The sequence below is a fragment of the Sciurus carolinensis genome, chromosome 8 (assembly GCF_902686445.1).
Source record: "Sciurus carolinensis chromosome 8, mSciCar1.2, whole genome shotgun sequence".
In the NCBI taxonomy this organism is placed as follows: Eukaryota; Metazoa; Chordata; class Mammalia; order Rodentia; family Sciuridae; genus Sciurus; species Sciurus carolinensis.
Genome location: NC_062220.1, coordinates 132,756,417 through 132,777,164, shown reverse-complemented (window position 1 = coordinate 132,777,164; position 20,748 = coordinate 132,756,417). Strand labels below are relative to the sequence as shown.

The 20,748-nt window shown below is 41.9% G+C and overlaps 1 protein-coding gene and 3 non-coding genes across 7 annotated transcripts in view; 2 read left to right on the top strand and 2 right to left on the bottom strand.

Annotated features, from left to right (window-relative positions):
* Nucleotides 1–5,794: 5,794 nt before the first annotated feature.
* Nucleotides 5,795–5,935, bottom strand: LOC124992053 (U4 spliceosomal RNA). Its single transcript, XR_007110052.1, has one exon. It is a non-coding gene; the product is annotated as a U4 spliceosomal RNA (small nuclear RNA).
* Nucleotides 5,936–6,514: 579 nt separating this feature from the next.
* LOC124992054 (U4 spliceosomal RNA) lies at nt 6,515–6,655 on the bottom strand. The gene has a single exon (XR_007110053.1). It is a non-coding gene; the product is annotated as a U4 spliceosomal RNA (small nuclear RNA).
* An 835-nt stretch (nt 6,656–7,490) lies between these two features.
* Sirt4 (sirtuin 4) overlaps nt 7,491–20,748 on the top strand; it is a 38,869-nt gene continuing 25,611 nt past the window's right edge. Inside the window, exons 1-3 of one of the 4 annotated variants that reach the window (XM_047559872.1) lie at nt 11,273–11,291; nt 14,481–14,515; nt 18,559–19,056. In XM_047559872.1, the coding sequence (XP_047415828.1) occupies nt 18,560–19,056 (497 nt within the window). In that variant the 5' untranslated portion in view covers nt 11,273–11,291; nt 14,481–14,515; nt 18,559. Of the gene's footprint in view, nt 7,549–11,244; nt 11,292–14,480; nt 14,516–18,558; nt 19,057–20,748 lie in introns of those variants that run through there. The other 3 variants (XM_047559871.1, XM_047559873.1, XM_047559870.1) reach the window with 3 other exon arrangements.
* Nucleotides 13,176–13,249, top strand: Trnae-uuc (transfer RNA glutamic acid (anticodon UUC)). The gene has a single exon. It is a non-coding gene; the product is annotated as a tRNA-Glu (tRNA).

Here is a 20,748-nt window from a genome sequence, read left to right as displayed (position 1 = left end):
TTATTATTGAGAGGCAAGGTCTGTCCAAGTTGCACAGGCTGGCCTCGAACTTCAGATCCTCCTGTCTCAGCCTCCTGAGTCTCTCGTACAACAGTAGTGGGCACCATGCCCAGCTCCTTTGGCGTCTTTTGAGTTTTGAACCACATATGTGATTTCACCTATTCCCCAAATGAAGTAATAAGTAGAAAGTAAAGTAAAACTACATTTTTAAAATGACACTATAGGGCCAGGAATGTAGCTAGGTGGTACAGGATGTGCTTAGCATGCATGAGGTTGTGGGTTCCATCCATCCCCAGCAGAAAAGAGGAAAGGAAGAAAGACAAAAATAAATGAATAAATAAACAAACAAACAAATACATACATAAAATAAAAAAGAAAAACAAAAAACAGTGATTCCAGTGAGACTTGGAAAGTATTTTCTGGAAAAGAACTAACCCTGGGGGGCTGGGGAGATAGCTCAGTCGGTAGAGTGCTTGCCTTGCAAGGTCCTGGGTTCAATCCCCAGCACCCCAAAAAAAAAAAAAAAAAAAGAACTAACCCTGACCTGGTTTTGAAGAGGACGGTAGGAGAACATTCTGGAAGGAGAGGCTGATATTCAGACAGGGAGGCTGAGGGCCTCAGAATAGGGGTAGCAAGATTGAAAGCTTATCTCAGGGAGGAGCCAAGTGACTCAAGGTTCAATGGGTGGATCCCAGCGGGGACTCTGGACCTCTGGAGGAAGTGTCTGGTGTCCAGTGATCCTGAGACAGGTAAGATTTCAAAGCCAGTTCTGCCACCTGCCCAACTGTGCCACTTTGGGCAAGATACCTCATCCACCTGAGCCTCTGTTTTCTTATCTGTACAGTGGAAACGAGCTTCTTTAGGGCTCTTACTTAGTAGCTGTGTGGTTTGATACAACTGGCTTAACCTCTTGAGCCTCGGCTACTTTAACTGCAAAATCTGCAGAATAATACATATACCTTCAAGGTTGCTATGTGGATTCAACAACAGTAAAAATGTGTGAAAAGGACAAAGTGCACCTAAAATTATCATCGAAGAATCTGGGTGGGACTTGAAGGTTGAGGAGAGACAAGGACAGGTTTGGACATTGAGCTAGCCACCAAAGAGTTGCAGAACCAGGGTGATTATTAGTAATTATTGCATAAACTACTAGTAGTAGTATGATCATCATTATCATCATCATCATCATTATTGGAGCATTTATTGTTTAACACACGAGAACCACAATATTAAGTCTTCTACGTTATCACATTTGATTCTTTCGAAAGTCCACTGAATGTTTCATGCCTGTTTTGTAGGCCAAGAAAATAAGGTTCATAAATAAAGCCACCTGCCTGCAGCCACGCAGCTGTGGAGAGGAAAAACTCAGACCAGAACCCAAGACGGAGCGTCCTGATTCATGGCGTGGGTCTGAGCCACAGTTCCTTGGCAAGTCCTAGTCCCCTAGCTGGCGTGGACACATGCCTTTGGAAGGCCCTGGCTGCCCCTGAATTTGGGGGAGGGCACCGTCTGGGTCACTGTCTTGCTTAAAACCTTCGTGATACCAGAATAAACCCAATGACTCTGACCTTAGTAAAGGAAACATTGACATGAACTTCCTTCCCAACTCTCCCTACTTCCTCCCTTTTCAGCTCCAGTCACAGGGATGACATTATAACACTTTTTCACCCCAGTGCTGAGGACTGAACCTACAGCCTGTGAAGCATTCAGTACACCACTGTGTTGCATCCCAAGCCCAGAATGACCAGGGTTTGAACTCAGGGACACCCAACCACTGAGCCACCTCCCCAGCCCTTTTTTGTATTTTATTTAGAGACAGGGTCTCACTGAGTTGCTTAGCACCTCACCATTGCTGAGGCTGGCTTGGAACTCATAATCCTCCTGTCTCAACCTTCCCTGACGCTGGGAATAGAGGTGTGCGCCACTGCACCCGGATCCAGAATGACTTTTAATTCCTCCAAGAGGCCTCAGTCTCGAGTTTCTAGGACTCTGCAGGTGCTAAAATCCATCCTGCCCTCTCTCTCCTTGTTATCTGCTCTCTGCCTTCCATTCAGAGCTTAGCTATCCTCTCCTCCTGGAAGCCTTCCATAACTGCCACTCTGGCTTGGAGAGTCAATGCAGAGGCACTTTTCCTATATTATTTTGTTTAATGACAAAATCTGTCCAGCAGTGAGTCTCAGCCTTGGAGGCCCATTGGAATCACCTGGGAAGCTAAAAATAAAAATAAAAAATAAAAAATAAATTATTTTTCTTCGCCCAGACCTAGACCCCAGACATTCTGATTTAATTGGTCTGGAATGCAGAGTCCGGGCGGGCATCAGGATTTTTAAAAGCTCCCCAGGCAATTCTCACACACAACCAGGGTGGAGGCCCACTGGCCTCTGAGATAGATGCAATCATAATTCTCCTTTTACAGCCACAGACAGTGAGGCACAGAGAGGCTAAGTGAGTGGCCTAGGGTCACACAGCTGGTGAATACTGGAGTAAGGATTTGAATGGAAAAAGACCTGGAGTCTAAGCATCATGGGTGGGGTGGGGTGGGAAGCAAATCAATTGCCTTCAGTTAATTGCCCCCAAGATGGCGAAGTCATGGAACTGTGAGGCAGCTCTGTTCTGAGACAGACATTGAAGGCCTCAGGGCATGGGATATTTTTAACCTAGAAGCTGGTGATTCTTGAAAACATCCTGCAGTGAGTTAAACACTGAGCAGATTGTTTGGGGCCCTAGACCCTTTCTCTGCCAAGATAACCCCCAGAGTTGGATTTTTCCATCCCTTGGAGCCAGTGGATCCAGGCAGGCTCAGGAGATAGAGGGGGTGGGGGTTTGCTCCTCTGGGGGCTCGTGTTTCGGAGGACATTTTTATACATGGTGGAGGGGGAGCAGATCAGTTGGGATGGGCCCAGATTCTTCCTTCCTCCGAGACAAGGATTACTTCACCCAACCCCGCCCCTTCTTGCTCCCTGCGGGGACGGCGGGAGGAGGGGGCCAGCAAATGTGGGATCTGGATGGCACAGCGCCAGGGCCTCCCTCAGGACAGGGGGCGTGCGTTTGCCCCCTTCCCCCTTCTCCAGCCTCGTGACAGCTGCAGAGCACACATATCAGATGTTCCTCAGATCTTCTCATACGTGGCTTCTCCAGCAGGTACTTTGGTACAGATTTTGAGCAACAAATTGGAGGGACCCCTCCAAATGGGAAACACGCGTGGCTCTTAAGCAGGCAATCCCGCCAGTGGACCTTTCCCCCAGGGGAACATCGAGGTCAGCCTTGGCGACTTGCAGAGGCATTCTTTCAAGGATTCAAGGAGGGGCTGGGGCTGTGGCTCAGTGGGAGAGTGCTTACCTAGCACACAGGGAGTCCTGGGTTCAATACCCACTACCCCTGCGAAAGAAAAAGAGAAAACAGAGGATGAGCCCAGGTCTAGTGAAAACATTTCTTTTTTTCCAGAGCTGGGACCTAGGGCCTGGCATGTGCTAGGTAAGTACTCAACCACTGAAGCATATCCCAGCCCTACTGGTCTAAATGTTCACAGAGGGAAATCAGGAGAGAACTCTGATGCTTGACTTGATTTGACACCTAGATCCACCATCTCAGCAAACAACAGAGGCTGAAAAACAACCGGAGGGCATTTCTAGACCACATCATGGAAGATATTTATAGGGCTTGAAATTTCTGTCCTAGGGTAGCACCTGTTGGCAGTTCCTGAAATCAGTTTGGGGTTTCCAGGATGCCCCTTTATCACCGAATCCCTCTTCCATCCCTTGGGCTCATTCTGACACATCAACTTGTCCAGGGGACTCTTGATGTCTTTGGGCTGCCAGGCCTTGAACACTGGTCTGGTACTAGGGAACCTGGGTTCCAGAGAAGTGACATTAATTTATTTCATTCAGTCATATATCTTCCCGGGTTAGAGGAGCGGTTTTGGAAGGTAAAAGACTTTTAGCATCAAATGGTTCCTATGTAAAATTGGTTGTTTATTTCATAATTACACAGGGAAACATGCAGCTTTCTAGTTGAGGGGGAGAGAGAAGAGTTACTGGCTTAAGCAGGTGCTCAGAGCATCATTATGTAAGAGTTAACAATGTCACTTCTGGAGTTCTCTTGCTGCTTTTTCTTGGGGGCACAGGACAGCAGCAGGGCCTAGCACATGCTAGGCAAATGCTCCCCACCTGAACTATACACCCAGTCTTTCTTACCAAAATTTAACCTGAACCTGATCAAGCTACCAGGTGTAACTTTCATTTTTCCATTTCCAGGAAATCCAGGGTACAAAGGAACATGCTAAATAGTACCATGGGGACACAATCAAATGAAGCCAGAATGTGGAACTTTCTACAAGATTGCCATGGACTCTTCAAAAAATCAATGTCACGGGCTGAGGATATAGCTCAGCGGAAAAAGCACTTGCCTAACATGCACATGGCTCTGGGTTTGATCCCTAGCACTGCAAAAAGAAAAGAAAAAAAAAAAAAATCAACGTCATAAAGGAAAGAAAAAAAGGCAGAAGAACTGATCTAGATGTAAAAAGATTGCAGAAAAAAAATTCTCATGCATTATACTTCCATTTATATAAAACTAGAAAATGCAAATTGATCTATAATGTTAGAAAGAACAAGAATGATTGATTGGAACTGGGGAAAATGAGGAGAGATTGAAGGAATGGGGAGAGAAGGTAGTGGAGACACATGGGAGGGAGGGAATACAAAGGAACACCAGGAGACTTTTTTGTGGGGTGGGTACCAGGGATTGAACTCAGGGGCACTCAACCTCTAGCCACATCCCCAGTCCTATTTTATATTTTATTTAGAGACAGGGTCTCACTGAGTTACGTAAAGCCTGCTGTTGCTGAAGCTGGCTTTGAACTCGCGATCCTCCTGTCTCAGCCTCCCGAGCAGCTGGGATTACAGGCGTGCGACACCGCGCCCAGCTTTATTTCATTATTTTGAGACAGGATCTCACTAAATTGCTTAGGACCTTGTTAAACTGCTGAGGCTAGCGTTGAATTTGCGATCCTCCTGAGCCGCTGGGATTACAGGGGAGCGCCACAGCGCCAAGCGACTCTACTTTGAGATAAGGTCTCCCTAAATTTCTGAGGCTGGCCTAGAATTTGGTGATTCTCTCGCTTCAATCTTCCAAATCGCTGGAATTACAGGCAGAAGCCATAAGGCTCAATAAAGTTGTTGGGGGTGGGGAAGGAATGGTTTCTGTGAGAATGAAATGAAGTAAAGCAAATTAAGTACTCTGCACTGAGTCAGGCACACACATTAAGTGCTCGATGCTCAATACTATGTGAAACTTGGAACTTGGATGGTCTTCATCATATCTCCCCGTTTATCTTCATAGCGCTGAAATAATTTTTAATTACCCATCTTATTTGTTCACTTGTTTAGTTTATTTACCGATTGCAAGCTTCTTGAAACAGAGACCGAGTCCAATTTATTGATAGGGCTGTCTTTCCCTATGCGTTTTGAACCTGTGAATGCTGTGGTCACCCACCTGTTTGCTAAGTGACCACATCCTTTAGCTAGGTGCCAGAAGGGTATTGGAACAAGGTGGTTTTGACTCCAAAAGACTCGGGCGGACAGAAACCTCACTAATGGAACAGTTACTGAATGAGGTTAGAGTTGTGAAAACAAAGAAAGACCTCGGAAAATAGAAACCCTACTGGGCTCATCAATGTCCTTTAGCTAGAAAGACACACAAGATAAACTCCGTGAGTGACAACGCCTAAAATCTTAGATTACTACAAGCTCTTCCGGAAAAAACAAACGCTTATCTTTAAACCAAGAATATTCAGTCTCCGTAGAGACTGTCAAAAATTGCCAATGCCGACTATATTTCAAGTCGTCATGGCGGGGTATTGGGAAAAGTTTTCAATTAGCAATAATCGCGCCTCGGATAAACCTCATTGGCTACGATACTGCCACTGCGCAAAGCTGGCAGACATGATTTTCCGTTCTGCGCTCCCATGAATGATAACTACCTTTACAGTGAGGGTGAACAACTACCAGCACACTTGTGGATATAACGTGTTTCTATCCGATCAGTTATTTTTAAGCACCGTTCTCGTATAAAGTTATTGTCGTTGGGTCATCTCACGTCCAATATACATTCATATTTTAGAAATAGAGAAGTCGCTGGGGATGCTGGGGACTTTAATGCAAATTAAAGTGACGTCATAGAAACGACAGGGTTGGGACTTTCAGAAACACCAGCCGGAAAGCGAGGACGAGCGGCAGGATCGTGGAGGGGTGAGGCGGGTGTGGAGAAAGGGCGCAAAGGAGTTGGGCTTTTCCGAGAAACAGCTGTTTGAAAAACAATTAAAACCCAACTGCCTTAAACTAAAACTTGAACCAGGAAACTTAACGGGATAAGCTACTAGAAAACTAAGTTAATACAGTAGTACAAGTGGCCACGCAACAGCGACTACACGCGCACAATTATTTATAAAATGCATAGGCACTTCCGCTAATACCTTCACAAAGATTGTTCTCATATTTAGACAAAGAATATTCAGTCTCCGTAGAGACTGTCAAAAATTGCCAATGCCGACTATATTGCAAGTCGTCACGGCGGGGTATTGGGAAAAGTTTTCAATTAGCAATAATCGCGCCTCGGATAAACCTCATTGGCTACGATACTGCCACTGCGCAAAGCTAAAGAGCAACGCCCACTGGCCTTTGTCCCCAGTAAGTGAGGTTCCTATTAAAGAAAGGCGAGTTTGAGTCTAATGGAAAAAATTTAAATTATTGTTTGATTGAAAATTCTGCAATCAAGAGGAATCGTATGAGGGACTCTAAAAAGTACATAGGGATTTCGGTTGTGATTTAGTTTAACTAGGTTTTGGTGGAGTTTGAAGCAAAGCACTATGGGAGGGAAGATGCTAATAGACCTAATTCACAGACTGCAAAGGGAAATTGAGGGAAACCGCTTGAGTCAGGGTGTTTTGGCTCCAGTTTCACTGCGTAACTACCTTCTCCAAGAGCTTTTGTTGGTTTTTATTGTGTTATATGCAATAAAATTTGTGTAATGGCTCATACCTGTAATCCCGGTGATGTAGGAGACTGAAGCAGGAGGATCATAAATTCAAGGCCATCCTGGGCAATTAAGCAAGGCCCTGTTTCAAAATAAAAAACAAAAGGGCTGAGGCTGTATGTAGCTCAGTGGTAGAGCATCCCTGGGTTCAATCCCCAGTACCAGAATAAATAAATGAAATTTGTGTAAAATATACATATTTACCATCTTTACTAACTTTAAGAGTAAATTTGGTAGAATTTAATACATTTACATCATTGTGCAATCATAATCATTATCTCTAGAACCTTTTTATCTTTCTAAACTAAAACTCTGTCGCCAGTTAAACTCTTAACTCCCCTCTCCTTTCACCTCTGCAAAGGCTATGCCGCTTGTTAGTATGAACTTTTTTTTTTTCAATACAATCTTTTTTTTTTTTTTACTTTTTTTTTTTTTTTTTTTAAACAGGGTCTCTGTAAATTGCTCACATTGGCTTTGAACTTACCATCCTCCTGCCTCAGACTCCTGGGATTACAGGTATGTGCCAACAAAGCCCAGCTGAATTTGACCACTCTAGGTTCCTTACATAAAAGTATTATATGAAATCATACATATTTCATTGAGTATAATATTTTTGTGATTCACCCATATGTAGTACATATCAAAATTTAATTCCTTTTTAAATTTGAACAATATTCCGTTGGATGGAGTTTTTTTTTAAATCCATTCTTTTTTTTTTTTTTTTTTTGCTGTGCTGAGGATTGAACCCAGGACACTTTACCAACTAAGCTATATCCACAGCCCCCATTCTTTTTTTAATATATATATATATATATATATATATATATATATATTTAGTTGTTGATGGACCTTTATTTATTTATTTATATGTGGTGCTGAGAATCAAACCCAGTGCCTCACACATGCCAGACAAGTGCTCTACCACTGAGCCACAACCCCGGCAACCCCAATCCATTCATTCTTTGATGGATGCTTGGTTATTTTCACTTTTAAGCTACAACCCCAGCCCTTCTGTGAACACTTTATTTCAGAGAAGAGAGGCTGAAAGGCTGTATTTCCACAGAAATGCCACTGTATGTGAAATTTGAAGTAATTTTCACCCTCGCTGTCTATTTTTCTTCAGCGAGTAGAAAGCTGTTTAAAGCCTATGTCTAAATTTGTTCCCTCCCCAAACTATATTCTCCAGAATACTTTCTTTTTGACTTTTGCTATTTCATTAAAATTTGAAAAATTGTCTCCGAAACAGTGACATTTCTCCAGTGTTTTATTTTGTTTGGTACTGGATTTTTTTTTTTTTTTTGTACCAGGTATTGAACTCAGGGGTACTTACCACTGAGCCACATCCCAAACCCTTTTTATATTTTATTTAGAAACAGGGTGTTACTGAGTTGCTTAGGGCCTCGCTAAATTGCTGAAACTATCTTTGAACTCACAATCCTCCCATCTCAGTCTCCCAAACTGCTGGGATTACAGGCATGGGCCATTGTACCTGGCCTGGTACTAGATATTGAACCCAGGCGTGCTTTACTAATGAGCTACATCCCCAGCCTTTTTTATTTTTTAATTTTGAGACAGGGTCTCACTAAGTTGCTTAGGGCCTCACTAAATTGCCTAGGCTGGCCTCAAACTTGTGATCCTCCTACCTCAGCTTCTTGAGTTGCTGGGATTACAAGCATGTGCCACCTTGCCCAGCTGTAAAACATTTTCATAGACCAAAAGTTCAACTCAGGTGCAGTGGTGCACACCTGTAATCTCAGCTAAGGAGGCTAAGGCAGGAAGATTACAAGTTTGAGGCCATTTAGCAAAACTTTGCCTCAAAATAAAATTTTTATAAACGGGCTGGGGATATAGCTCAATGATGAAGCCTAGCATTGTGTGTTAAGGCCCTGGGTTCAATCCCCAGTATAGTTAAAAAAAAAAATATCAAGGGTTTGTGGCTCAGTGGTAGAGCACTTGCCTAGCATGTGTGAGGCACTGGGTTTGATTATCAGCCCTGCATATAAATAAATGAATAAAATAAAGGTCCATCAACAATTAAAAAATTTTTTTTTAAAAAATCAAGGGGGAGCTGGGCACAGTGGCCCATGCCTATAATCCCAGTGACTTGGGAAGCTGAAGCAGGAGGATCGCAAATTTCAGGCTCATCTGGCAACTTAGCAAGACCCTATCTCAAAATAAAAAATAAAAAGGGCTAGGGATGGGCTGGAGTTGTTGCTTAATGGTAGAGCACTTGCCTAGCATGCCTGAGGCACTGGGTTTGATTCTCAGCACTGCATATAAATAAATAAGTAAATAAATAAATGTTCATTGACAACTAAAAAAAAATATTTTTTAAAAAAAGGTCTAGGGGACTGAGGCTGTAGCTCAATGGCAGAGCACTTGCCTCGCACATGTGAGGCACTGGGTTCTATCCTTAGCACCACATAAAAATAAACAAATAAAATAAGGGCATTCTGTCCATCTACAACTACAAAAAATTTTTTTGTTTTTTAAAAAGGCCTGGGGGACTGGGGAGATAGCTCAGCTGGTAGAGTACTTGCCTTGCAAGCACAAGGCCCTGAGTTCGATCCCCAGTACCGAAAAAAAAAAAAAAAAAAAGGCCTGGGGCCAGTTGCAGTGGCGCATGCCTGTAATCCCAGATGCTTGGGAAAATGAGCCGGAGGATCTCGAGTTCAAAACCAGCCTCAGCAACTTAGTGAGGCACTAAGCAACTCAGTGAGGCCCTGTCTCTAAATAAAATACAAAAAAGGGCTGGGGGTGTAGCTCAGTGGTTAAGTGCCCCAGAGTTCAATTCCTGGTACCAAAAAAAAAAAAAAAAAAAAAAAAAAAAAGACCTGGGGATTTAACTAATTGTTAGAACTCCTACCTACTACAATCAATAAATAAATAAAGGGAAAGAGAGTGTCACTATTTTGACATTTTTATAGGTTTTTATCAAATACCCTTGTATGCAGAAAATGTGTTGGACTGCACATGCTAGGGATCAAAGCCAGGACCTTCCTCATGCCATGAGCGTGCGCTACCACTGAGCTACAGCCCTGTAATTTTTTGCTTGTATTTTTGTTCTTTCAGTCAAAGTGATTAGGTTAACTAAGGCACTTAGGGCTCTCAGGTGATTGATTCTTCTGGTCTAGTAGATCCTATAGATAATGACCTATCCCAAATTACTTAATGAAGTCGCTTGACCAATATTTATCTCTATACATAGGATGAGAGAATTAGCAGACACTGCCTCCGGCTTCCTTATTGCTCCTCTGGGCTTCAGTTCTTCTCTTTAAAAAAAAATTTTTTTTTTTTTTTTTAGTTGTAGATGGACGCACACAATACCTTTATTTTATTTACTTATTTTTTATGTGATGCTGAAGGTGGAACCCAGTGCCTCACACTAGGCAAGCCCTCTACCGTTGAGCTACGACCCCAGCCTTTCAGTTCTTCCTTAAGCAGGGGAAGAGGATTCTTAGGTGATCTTCAAAGTCTCTGCTAGATTATGTTCTAAAATATGTATACTAAGTGATGTCTTATTTAGGTGTGACAGTTCTCACACCACATGTTAGGAACAGCCAGGAACTCACTAGTAAACAAACTTAATACCCATGCATCTACTCAGAACAATTAAATTAGAATCTCTGAGATGGAGACACAGGCATTGTGTGATTAATTCAATTAAAACATAAGAAATAACATTGGAGATGTCAAATAGGTGAGCAAATTAGTCCACGTATGTGTTTGATTTTAATCATATTAACTATAAAAACACCAAATTTTCAGATACTTGTGAATCTATTTCATCGTAACCCACCACAAAGTATTTCCTATAGCAGCAAACTTGATTCCATTGTTTTGAATGCAAAGGAACATGAACAATGAAGACAAAGATGAGTCAAGTGTAGACTCATTACTAAAAACGCCTATTAAGAAAGGATGAATACCTAATTTATCGCTGTTTGGATGGGCTCTTTTGCACCCAGGACATTGGTACCTAAGCTCTAAAGCTGGTACCTAACCTCTGAAAGACAACAGCTTCTATCATTGGCACAGCTGAGAGCGCACACCGTAAGCCAAGATTCCAAACCTCTGACCAGAAAAGACGGACAGGGGGCGCTCGAGGACGATATGGGTCTCGCAAGTGTGGGTCCCAGAGGATTGTGGGACTTGTAGTTTTTCTTGCATCATTTCCTTCCATGAACTACAATTCCCGAAATGCACTGATAGCCGAACCGCCCCGCTATCGGGTGTGAGGTGTCTCCTAAGCTGTGAAAGTAAGTGTGTTTTGAGCGGGCTGCAGGTTTCTAGAAGTTGTGCATTTCTTTCACTTTTCCTCTTTGCCCCTGGTGGGACCCGGGAGAGAGCCCTGTTCCCGTGGGACGTGTTTTCATGCGGTGTATCTCTGGCCCTTAGGTCGCAGGAAAGAGCTGTGTACTTGCTCCTTTCGCGGGTTGCGGTGGAATGTCAAGGAGAAAGCGGGGTCTGAACTCGGTTCTGCAAAGCCAGGCATGAAATAATGATTGCATATGGGATGCGTGTCACTAGAGAATTTGCGTCTTGTCTAATAATATATATACAAAGCCTTGCTTTCACAGCTAGAAAAGCTAACACGCAGGGGTCTTCTCTCTGTCTCTCAAGGGGTTTGTGATTAATTACATGAATAAAATAAAAAGCCTGAAAGATCTGAGCAACAATTTCATCAAAACCTGACATTTTGGACTGAGGGGGTAACTCAGAGGTACAGTGCTTGCCGAGCATGCAAGAGAGACTCTGGGTTCATTCCCCCAGCACCGGAAAAAAATGAAAATAAATACATTTTAAAATCTGATTACTAGAATTCAAATGTGCTTCTCTTGGCTTAGGGAGAAATAAAGAGAATTCTGATTTATGAAACAGGAAGTAGGTTTGTGGAACACGCAATATTGATCAAAAATATAAATTTAACTCTCTTGTAGTAACATCTTTAAATGCAGTCATAAGTAGGATAATAATAGGCTACTGAGATTTAAAGAATATATTGGTGATAGGTGACTGGGGGCATATCTCAATGGTAAAGCACTTGCATACAAGGACCCTAGATTCAATCCCAAACACTTCCCACAAAAAAAGAATATTGGGGTAGTTAGCCTTTTGAAATATATAAGGAATTCATTTCTTCTATTACAGAATAGACCTTATGTTATGTTAGAGTCTGCTTTACCAGTTTTTTTTCCCCTCCATTTATTTATTTACTGTGATACTGGGGATTAAACCCAGGGGCACTCTACCACTGAGTTGTAGCCCCAGCTCCAGCCTTGTCAAATCTTATTTCCCTGGTAGCATGCTCACCTGGCATGTGTGAAACCCTGAGTTTGATCCCTGGTACTACAAAAAAGGAAAAAAAAAAAAAACTATTATGAAATAGCCTTGTGCCTAGATAAGACTTTATTTGGGAGCAGGTATGAGAGAGTCTTGATAAAAAAATTTTAAAAAGATAATAAAGAAGGTGGACTTAATTTCAGATTGAACTTGAAGGACCCAGGACAGGTTCTGGAATTAGTTTATACTGCTGAGGGCCAGTTATTAAATATTTGGAAATTTGCTGAAGAGTTGTTAAATCACGTGTAGCCTGAAATTGACCATGATGGGATTATTTTCTTTTCCTTCTTGGGTGTGGAAGCCAGTTTATTGGCATACCCCTGGCAAAGCCAGTGTTTCTCTGTAAACCTGGAGCCCTAGTGTTCAGTGCATCCCTGAGTTCTCAGATTCTTAACTGGCTCACACCCTTCACAATTTTACAGAATTTTGATTTTTTTTTTTTTGATACTGGGGATTGAACCCAGGGGTGCTTAACCACTGAGCCACATCCCCAGCCTTTTTTTGTATTTCATTTAGAGACAGTGTCTTGCTGAGTTGTTTAGGGCCTCACTAAATTGCTGAGGCTGACTTTGAACTAGCAATCCTCCTGCCTCAGCCTCCCTACCTGCTGGGATTACAGGCCTGCACCACTGTACCCAACTCAGAATATTGATTTGAATTTAAAAGAAAACACATTATCAGGCACAGTGACACACACCTGTAATCCCAGCAACCAGGGAGGGTAAGGCAGGAGGATATCAGGTTCAAGGCCAGCTTCAGCAACTCAGTGAAACCCTGTCTCAAAAAATAAAAAGGGGGGCTGGGGAGATAGCTCAGTTGGTAGAGTGCTTGCCTTTCAAGCACAAGGCCCTGGGTTCGATCCCCAGCACCGCAAAAAAAATAAAAAATAAAAAGGGCTGGGCTCTGTGGTAAAGCGTCCCTGGGTTAAATTCCTGGTACCAAAAATGAACAAACAAACAAACAAAGACCCATACTTTATAATATAGAGTATTACATCATGGGGACTCGGGGGTAGCTCAGTGGTCTAGTGCAGTCAAGGCCCTGGGTTCATCTTTAGCATCAAAAGAACAAAAACAAAAGCAGAAACACTGTAATATGGGAGAAGAGGAAGAGGGAACTTTTTTCTGTGACAGATGTATTTATTTATTTTGAGTCCATTGAAGTCATTGATCCATTAGGAGTTGATTGATTATGAGCTGATAAGCATGGAATCTGCCACCAGGAAGAGTACAGTCTGGATAGATGTCTTTCTTAGGTTACAGAAAAACCTGTGCTTCTCTCCAATACATTTTTCTAATACTTAAATATCCTTCTTTTCCATAAAACAACCTTGTATGCGTTTCTGATGAATTCTTACTCCTTGGCTATTTCTCAATATCAAGCTGTCGTTGGCGCTCATTAACCTCTGCATAATACTTCAGTGTACAGATTTGCTGATTAGTAGATACTTTGGGTTGGCAGCTTCCCAAGAGGGCTTGATATCTCATCAGTAGGAGCTGGGGGTGCACTTATGTAGTATGTACAAAGCCATGAGTTAGAAGGTTGTGTGTGGGGGGGAATGTCATCAGTAATCTGTTCTCGAATACAATTCAGGGTGAACTGTATGGGGGAAAATAAAGATGCCACCCAATCTTTATTTGTAGATTTCTTTTTTGTGTAGGATACTGGGTATTGAACCTAGGGCCTTGTGCATTTTCGGCAAATGCCATACCCCTGAGCTACATCCCCAGCCCCATTCCCTCCTCTCAGCCACCCTGCAACCCCTGTACTGAGTACTGAACCCAGGCTTGCTCTTACCACTGACCTCCATCCAAGCCCTTTTTCATTTCAAGACAGGGTCTAACAAACTAAGGTGCTCAGGTTGGCTTTTAACTTCCTGCTTTGTCCTCTGAGTTGCTGGAATTAAAAGGCATGCGCCACTGTGCCTGGCATGCCCAGCCCTACTTAAAAATTTTATTTTGAGCCAGGGTCTTGCTAAATTGTCCAAGCTGGCCTTGAACTTGTGATTCTCCTGCCCCAAGTATCTGGAATTATAAGCACACACCACTGCATTGGCTGTTTGTGACTTGTTTATTATCCTTATCATTATTATTATTATTTTGCAGTGCTGGGGATGGAACCCAGGCCCTGAGCATGCTAGGTAAGGGTTCTGCCACTAAGTTCATCCCCACTTATTTGTGGTTCTTAACAGAGACCCTGGTTCTTTCTAACTTGGGTACACATGTTTTCTTCTTTCTTTGCCTCACTTATCTCCAGCCTATAATTTGGGTTTTGTTTGTGTTTTTTTCAGGCTTTAGCCCTTGTTTCTCTCTATCCTGTTGATAATCATGAGCCCCAGCTTTCAGTTTTGTCTAGATCTAGGGCAACATGAGGGCACTGTATTATCAAGTTGTTTGGCCTAACTCACTTTGCACATTTAGTTGATTTTTTAATTTTTTAAATTTTTACAGACTGCATTTTGATTCATTGTACACAAATGGGGTACAACTTTTCATTTCTATGGTTGTACACAATGTAGATTCACACCATTCATATAATCATACATATATATATAGGGTAATACTGTCTGTTTCATTCTACTGTTTTTCCATCCCCATCCCCTCCCACCCCTTTTTCCTCTATACCATCCAAAGTTCCTTTATTCTTCTCTTCCCCGCATCATCCCCCCCCATTGTATACTGTCATGCACTTATCAAAGAAAACATTCAGCATTTGTTTTTTTGAGCTTGGCCTGTTTCACCTAGCATGATATTTTCCAACTTCATCCATTTACCAGCAAATGCCATAATTTTATTCTTCTTTATGGTTGAGTAATATTCCACTGTGCATATATACCACAGTTTCTTTATCCATTCCTCAATTGAAGGGCATCTAGGTTGGTTCCACAATCTAGCTATTGTGAATTGAGCTGCTATGAACATTGACGTGGCTGCATCATTATAGTATACTGACTTTAAGTCCTTTGGGTATAAACCGAGTAGTAGGATAGCTGGGTCAAATGGTGGGTCCATTCCAAGCTTTCTGAGGAATCTCCATACTGCTTCCCAGAGTGGCTGCACCAATTTGCAACTCCACCAGCGATGTGTGAGTGTGCCTTTTCACCACATCCTCACCGACACTTTATTATTGCTTGTGTTCTTTATAGTAGCCATTCTAATTGGAGTTAGATGAAATCTTAGGGTGGTTTTAATTTGCATTTCTCTAATTACTAGGGATGCTGAGCACTTTTTCATATATTTGTTGACCTCCTGTATGTCTTCTTCTGTGAAGTGTCTGCCCAGTTCCTTAGCTCACTAACTGATTGGGTTCTTTGTATTTTGGGTGTAAAGTTTTTTAAGTTCTTTATAAACTTTGGAGATGAATACTCTGTCTGAAGTGTGTGTGGAAAAGATTTTCTCCCACTCTGTAGGCTCTCTTTTCACATTGTATATTGTTTCCTTTCTTGAGAAAATGCTTTTTAGTTTGAATCTATCCCATTTATTGATTCTTGTTTTTATTTCTTGTGCTATGGGGTCTTGTTAAGGAAGTCTGGTCCTAAGCCTACGTGATGGAGATTCGGGCCTTTTTCTTATATTTGGTGAAGGGTCTCAGGACTAATTCCGAGATCCTTGATCCATTTTAGTTGAGTTTTGTACAGGGTGAGAGATAGGGGTTCAATTTCATATTTCTGCGTGTGGATTTCCAGTTTTGCCAGCACCATTTGTTGAAGAGGCTATCCTTTCTCCATTGTAAGTTTTTGGCACCTTTGTCTAGTATGAGATAACTGTATTTATGTGGGTATGTTTCCGTGTCTTCTGTCCTGTGCCATTGATCTACCTGTCTATTTTGGTGCCAGTATCATGCCGCTTTTGTTACTATTGCTCTATAGTAGAGTTTAAGATCTGGTATAGTGATACCTCCTGCATCACTCTTCCTGCCCAGGATTGCTTTGGCTAGTCTGGGTCTTTTGTTCCTCCAGACGAATTTCATGATTGCTTTTTCTGTTTCTATGAGAAATGTCATTGGGATTTTAATTGGAATTGCGTTAAATATGTATAGCGCCTTTGGAAGTATGGCCATTTTGATAATATTAATTCTGCCTATCCAAAACATGGGAGATCTTTCCATCTTCTAAGGTCTTCTTCAATTTCTTTCTTTAATGTTCTGTACTTGTCATTGTAGAGATCTTTCACCTCTTTGGTTTGATTGATTCTCAAGTATTTTATTTTTTTGAGGCTATTGTGAATGGAGTTGTTTTCCTCATTTCCTTTTCAGATGTTTCATCGCTTATGAATAAAATAGCCCCTTGGCAGGGGCTATGGCTCAGTGGTAGAGTGAACGCTTAGCATGCTCAAGACCCTGGGTTTAAGCTGCAGTGCCATACTCAAAAAACAAATAAATAAAATAATAATATCTTAGTATCATCAATATCCTGTTAATGTTTAGTTTTTCAATTGTCATATTGAAAAATGTCATAGAGGGCTGGGGAGATAGCTCAGTCGGTAGAGTGCTTGCCTTAAATGCACAAGGCCCTGGGTTCGATCCCCAGCACCGCAAAAAAAAAAAAAAAAAAAAAGAAAAAAGAAAAATGTCATAGAATGTCTTTTTTTTGGGTACCAGGGATTGAATCCATTGGTGCTTAGCCACTAAGCCATATCCCTAGCCCTTTTTATATTTTGAGACAGGGTCTTCTATGTTGCCTACAGCCTCACTAAGTTGCTGAGGTTGACCTCAAACCCTGCGATCTTCCTGCCTCAGCCTCCCAAGCTACTAGGATTACAGGTGTGCATTACCACACCTGCTTAGAATGTTATATTTTTAAAATTGATTTGAATTAGGATCCAGATAAGTCATATATATTGCAATTGTTGATACGTTTTTAAATCTCTTCATTTTAATTCCCCTTCACATCTATCTTATGTAATTTATTCGTTGAAGAAACTGATTTGTTAGTCCTGTAGAGTTTCAGTTTCCAATGGTTTGGACTTTGCCAGGTGAAAAATGGTGTCGTCTTACACAATATTTTGTCCTGTGTATTTCCTATAAATTATAATTAGAATCAAGTTTGATTTTTTTTTTTTTTTTTGCCAAGACAACATCTTAGGGAGTCTTCCATCAAGAATCTCATCTTATAGTTCTCGCCATATCTTTGTAATTTTTAAAAATTAATTAATTACTTCCTTTTTGCAGTGCTGAGGATTAAACCTAGGATCTCACATGTGCTCTGCAAATGTTCTACCACTGAGCTACACCATCAGCCTGTCTTTTTGTAATCTTAGCAGCTGTTGATGCTCAACACCTATATCTTGCCTCTTATTTTTCAGCTATATAAATGAATGAATTTAGCTGGACACAGTGGCACACACCTGTAATCCCAGTGACTAAGGAGGCTGAGGCCGAAGGATCACAAATTTGAGGCCAGCCTCAGCAACTTAGTGAGACTCTGTCTCAAAATAAAAAATAACAATAAAAATGGAACTGGGAATGTAGCTCAGTGGTAAAGTGCCCTTGTGTTCAGTTCCTAGTACCAGAAAAAAAAATGAATGATGAATTTTTTGCATATGCTTTAGCATTCTCCCTTCCTTCTGCCATTGGCAACTATAAATCAACTTTCTATTTCTATAGCTTTGCCTATTCTGGATATTTCATCTAAGTAAAACCATATAATATTTGTCTTTTCATAGCTGACTTCTTACACTTAGCATGTTTTCAATGTTATAGTTTTTATGAGAATTTTTTTTTTTCCAGTACTGGGTATTGAATTCAGGGGTACTCTACCACTGACTTACATCCCATCCTTTTAATTTTTTATTTCAAAACAGGATCTCAATAAGTTGCCCAGGCCATTTTGAACTTGTGATCCTCCTGTCTTAGACTTTTCAGTAGCTGGGATTGCAGACTTGGGCCAACTGCCTAACTTCATTCATTTTTTTTTTTTAATATTTTTTTTTTTAGTTGTAGATGGACAAAATACCTTTATATAATTAATATATTTTTATGCGTTGCCAAGGATCAAACCCAGGGCCTCACACATGCTAGGCAAGTGCTCTACCACTGAGCCACAACCCCAACCCCACTTCATTCATTCTGTACTTCAGACTCTCCACTGAATGGATAGACCGCATCTTGTTCCTCCATTCATCAGTTGGTGGTTACCTTTGTTTGCAAAACTCAGCTTCTCACATAAGGTTTCTTTTTCTCTAGAATGAGGATCAGCAGTGGGTTGACTTTCAGGTCAACAAAAGGCAGTTGGATCAGAAACTTCAGCCGGCAGGGCTCAAGCAGATCTGTCGAGTTATTTGTGCCACCAAGTCCTCCTTTGGACCCTGAGAAGGTCAGAGAGTTACAGCGCTTCATCACCCTTTCCAAGAAACTCCTAGTGATGACCGGGGCAGGAATCTCCACCGAATCAGGAATCCCAGACTACAGGTCAGAAAAGGTGGGGCTTTATGCTCGCACTGACCGGAGGCCCATCCAGCATAGCGATTTTGTATGCAGTGCTCCAATCCGCCAGCGGTACTGGGCAAGAAACTTTGTGGGCTGGCCTCAGTTCTCGTCCCACCAGCCGAACCCTGCACACTGGGCTTTGAGCAACTGGGAGAAATGTGGAAAACTGCATTGGTTGGTGACTCAAAATGTGGATGCTTTGCACACCAAGGCGGGGAGTCAGCGCTTGACAGAGCTCCATGGATGCATGCACAGGTGCAGGAAGGTCTAAACTGTTTGAACGTGACAATGTGTGTTGTTCTGTGAGAGCCAGAACCTTTTTTTTATCCTAGTCAAGCTTGTATTAGTTAGATCCTGAGAAAAGAATTTGGGAAGCAAGTTGTTTAGTTTAGAGTTGATCCTGGTAAACTCAGTGAGGGAGTAGGGACACAAAAAAGGGGATAAAGACAGGGTATGTTCAAGGCTGGGGGTGTAGCTCAGTGCTAGAGCACTTACCTAGCATCACAAGGCCCTGGGTTGATTCCCCAGCAAATAAGGGAGAAAATAAGTATGTTTATGAGTGGGTTACTACTTTGAACAGATGGGCTCAGTCCTGCCAGGGACCCTCTATCTAGAACATGCTTCAGAATTATCTAATTGAAAGTCAAGGAAACTGGGATGTCTAGCCCCCATTTCCCATGCCTCACTAGTCTACAGTCATTCTTGGGGAATTAATTCCCTACCACTTTGACTCTGCTTCTCTCAAGAAGGCTACCATGGTCATAGACCATTCTAAGCAAGAGAGATGCAGGAAACTGCTTATAAGAATACTGTGTGCAGGTGGCTTTCAGGGTGTCCTGGGGATGTGTATGAGCATAACGCCAAAAGTTTATGCTACAAATTGCTGGGTCTCCAGTGCATAGCCAAACAGAACACAAGATAGCCTGGAATATAGTCAGAACTCGAAATATTATAGATGGAATGAATACATGGGAAGGGTCTCATGCCTCCAGCCTTGGCAATAACTTGTAGATAATTGGAGTCCCTGAGAGTCTCCTCTGAGGACTGAAATCAGTCTGCCAATTTATGAATTATTTCCTGGGTGCCTGTGATATGTATATTGGCATGCCGCTTGGTAGTGTGGACAAGAGGTGGTCTACTTTATATGCAGTAATTCTGTAATATTTGGTGGGGGAGACACAAAAATAACATGTTTAGCAGCAAACAACTCAGCACGCATTTGTTAATTTGTGTGGTCCTTGGTATATATGATGTGCACATTCAAAGAAAGAGATGTAGTAAAGATTGGCATAGGGCTGGGGATATAGCTCAGTTGGTAGAGTGTTGGATTCAATCCCTAGTACCACAAAAAAAAAAAAAAAAAGAAAAAAAAAAGAAAGAAAGCTTGTATAGGTAAGGTGGGACTTGAGACTGACTCAAGTTTGACTTAGGCAAAGGATTCTGGGAAAAGAGGGCTGTCTAAATGAAGGGAATTCAGAGAGCCCAGGGGAGACAGGCCTGACCTCTGTGGAGGGTTTGGGATGGTAACTAGTGTGAAATCAGATTCTGAGAAGGTTAGACCCAAATCGGTTGCAATTGAAAATCAGATAGTGTAGTTTGGGTCTATTGTGACATAAAGGGGACCATTAGCGGTTTCTGAGCAAGAGAGCAACATGATAAAAATAGCATTGGAGAAATGCTAGATAGGACTAGAGGGGGTCCGGGAGGTCAGCATGCAGGACCCAGGTTATGGTGGTATTGGGGGAATTAGAGAATTAATGATGTGTATATGTTGATATAAAAATAAACAAAAACCTCTTTCTCATGATGAAAATTTCAAAATTCACAAAAGAGACTAAGTATCCATATACCATCCCCCAGATGCAAAGATTTTTTGAGGGGGGTTACTGGGGATTGAACCCAGGGGTGCTTCACACTGAGTCTCCTCCTTAGCCCCTGTTTATTTTT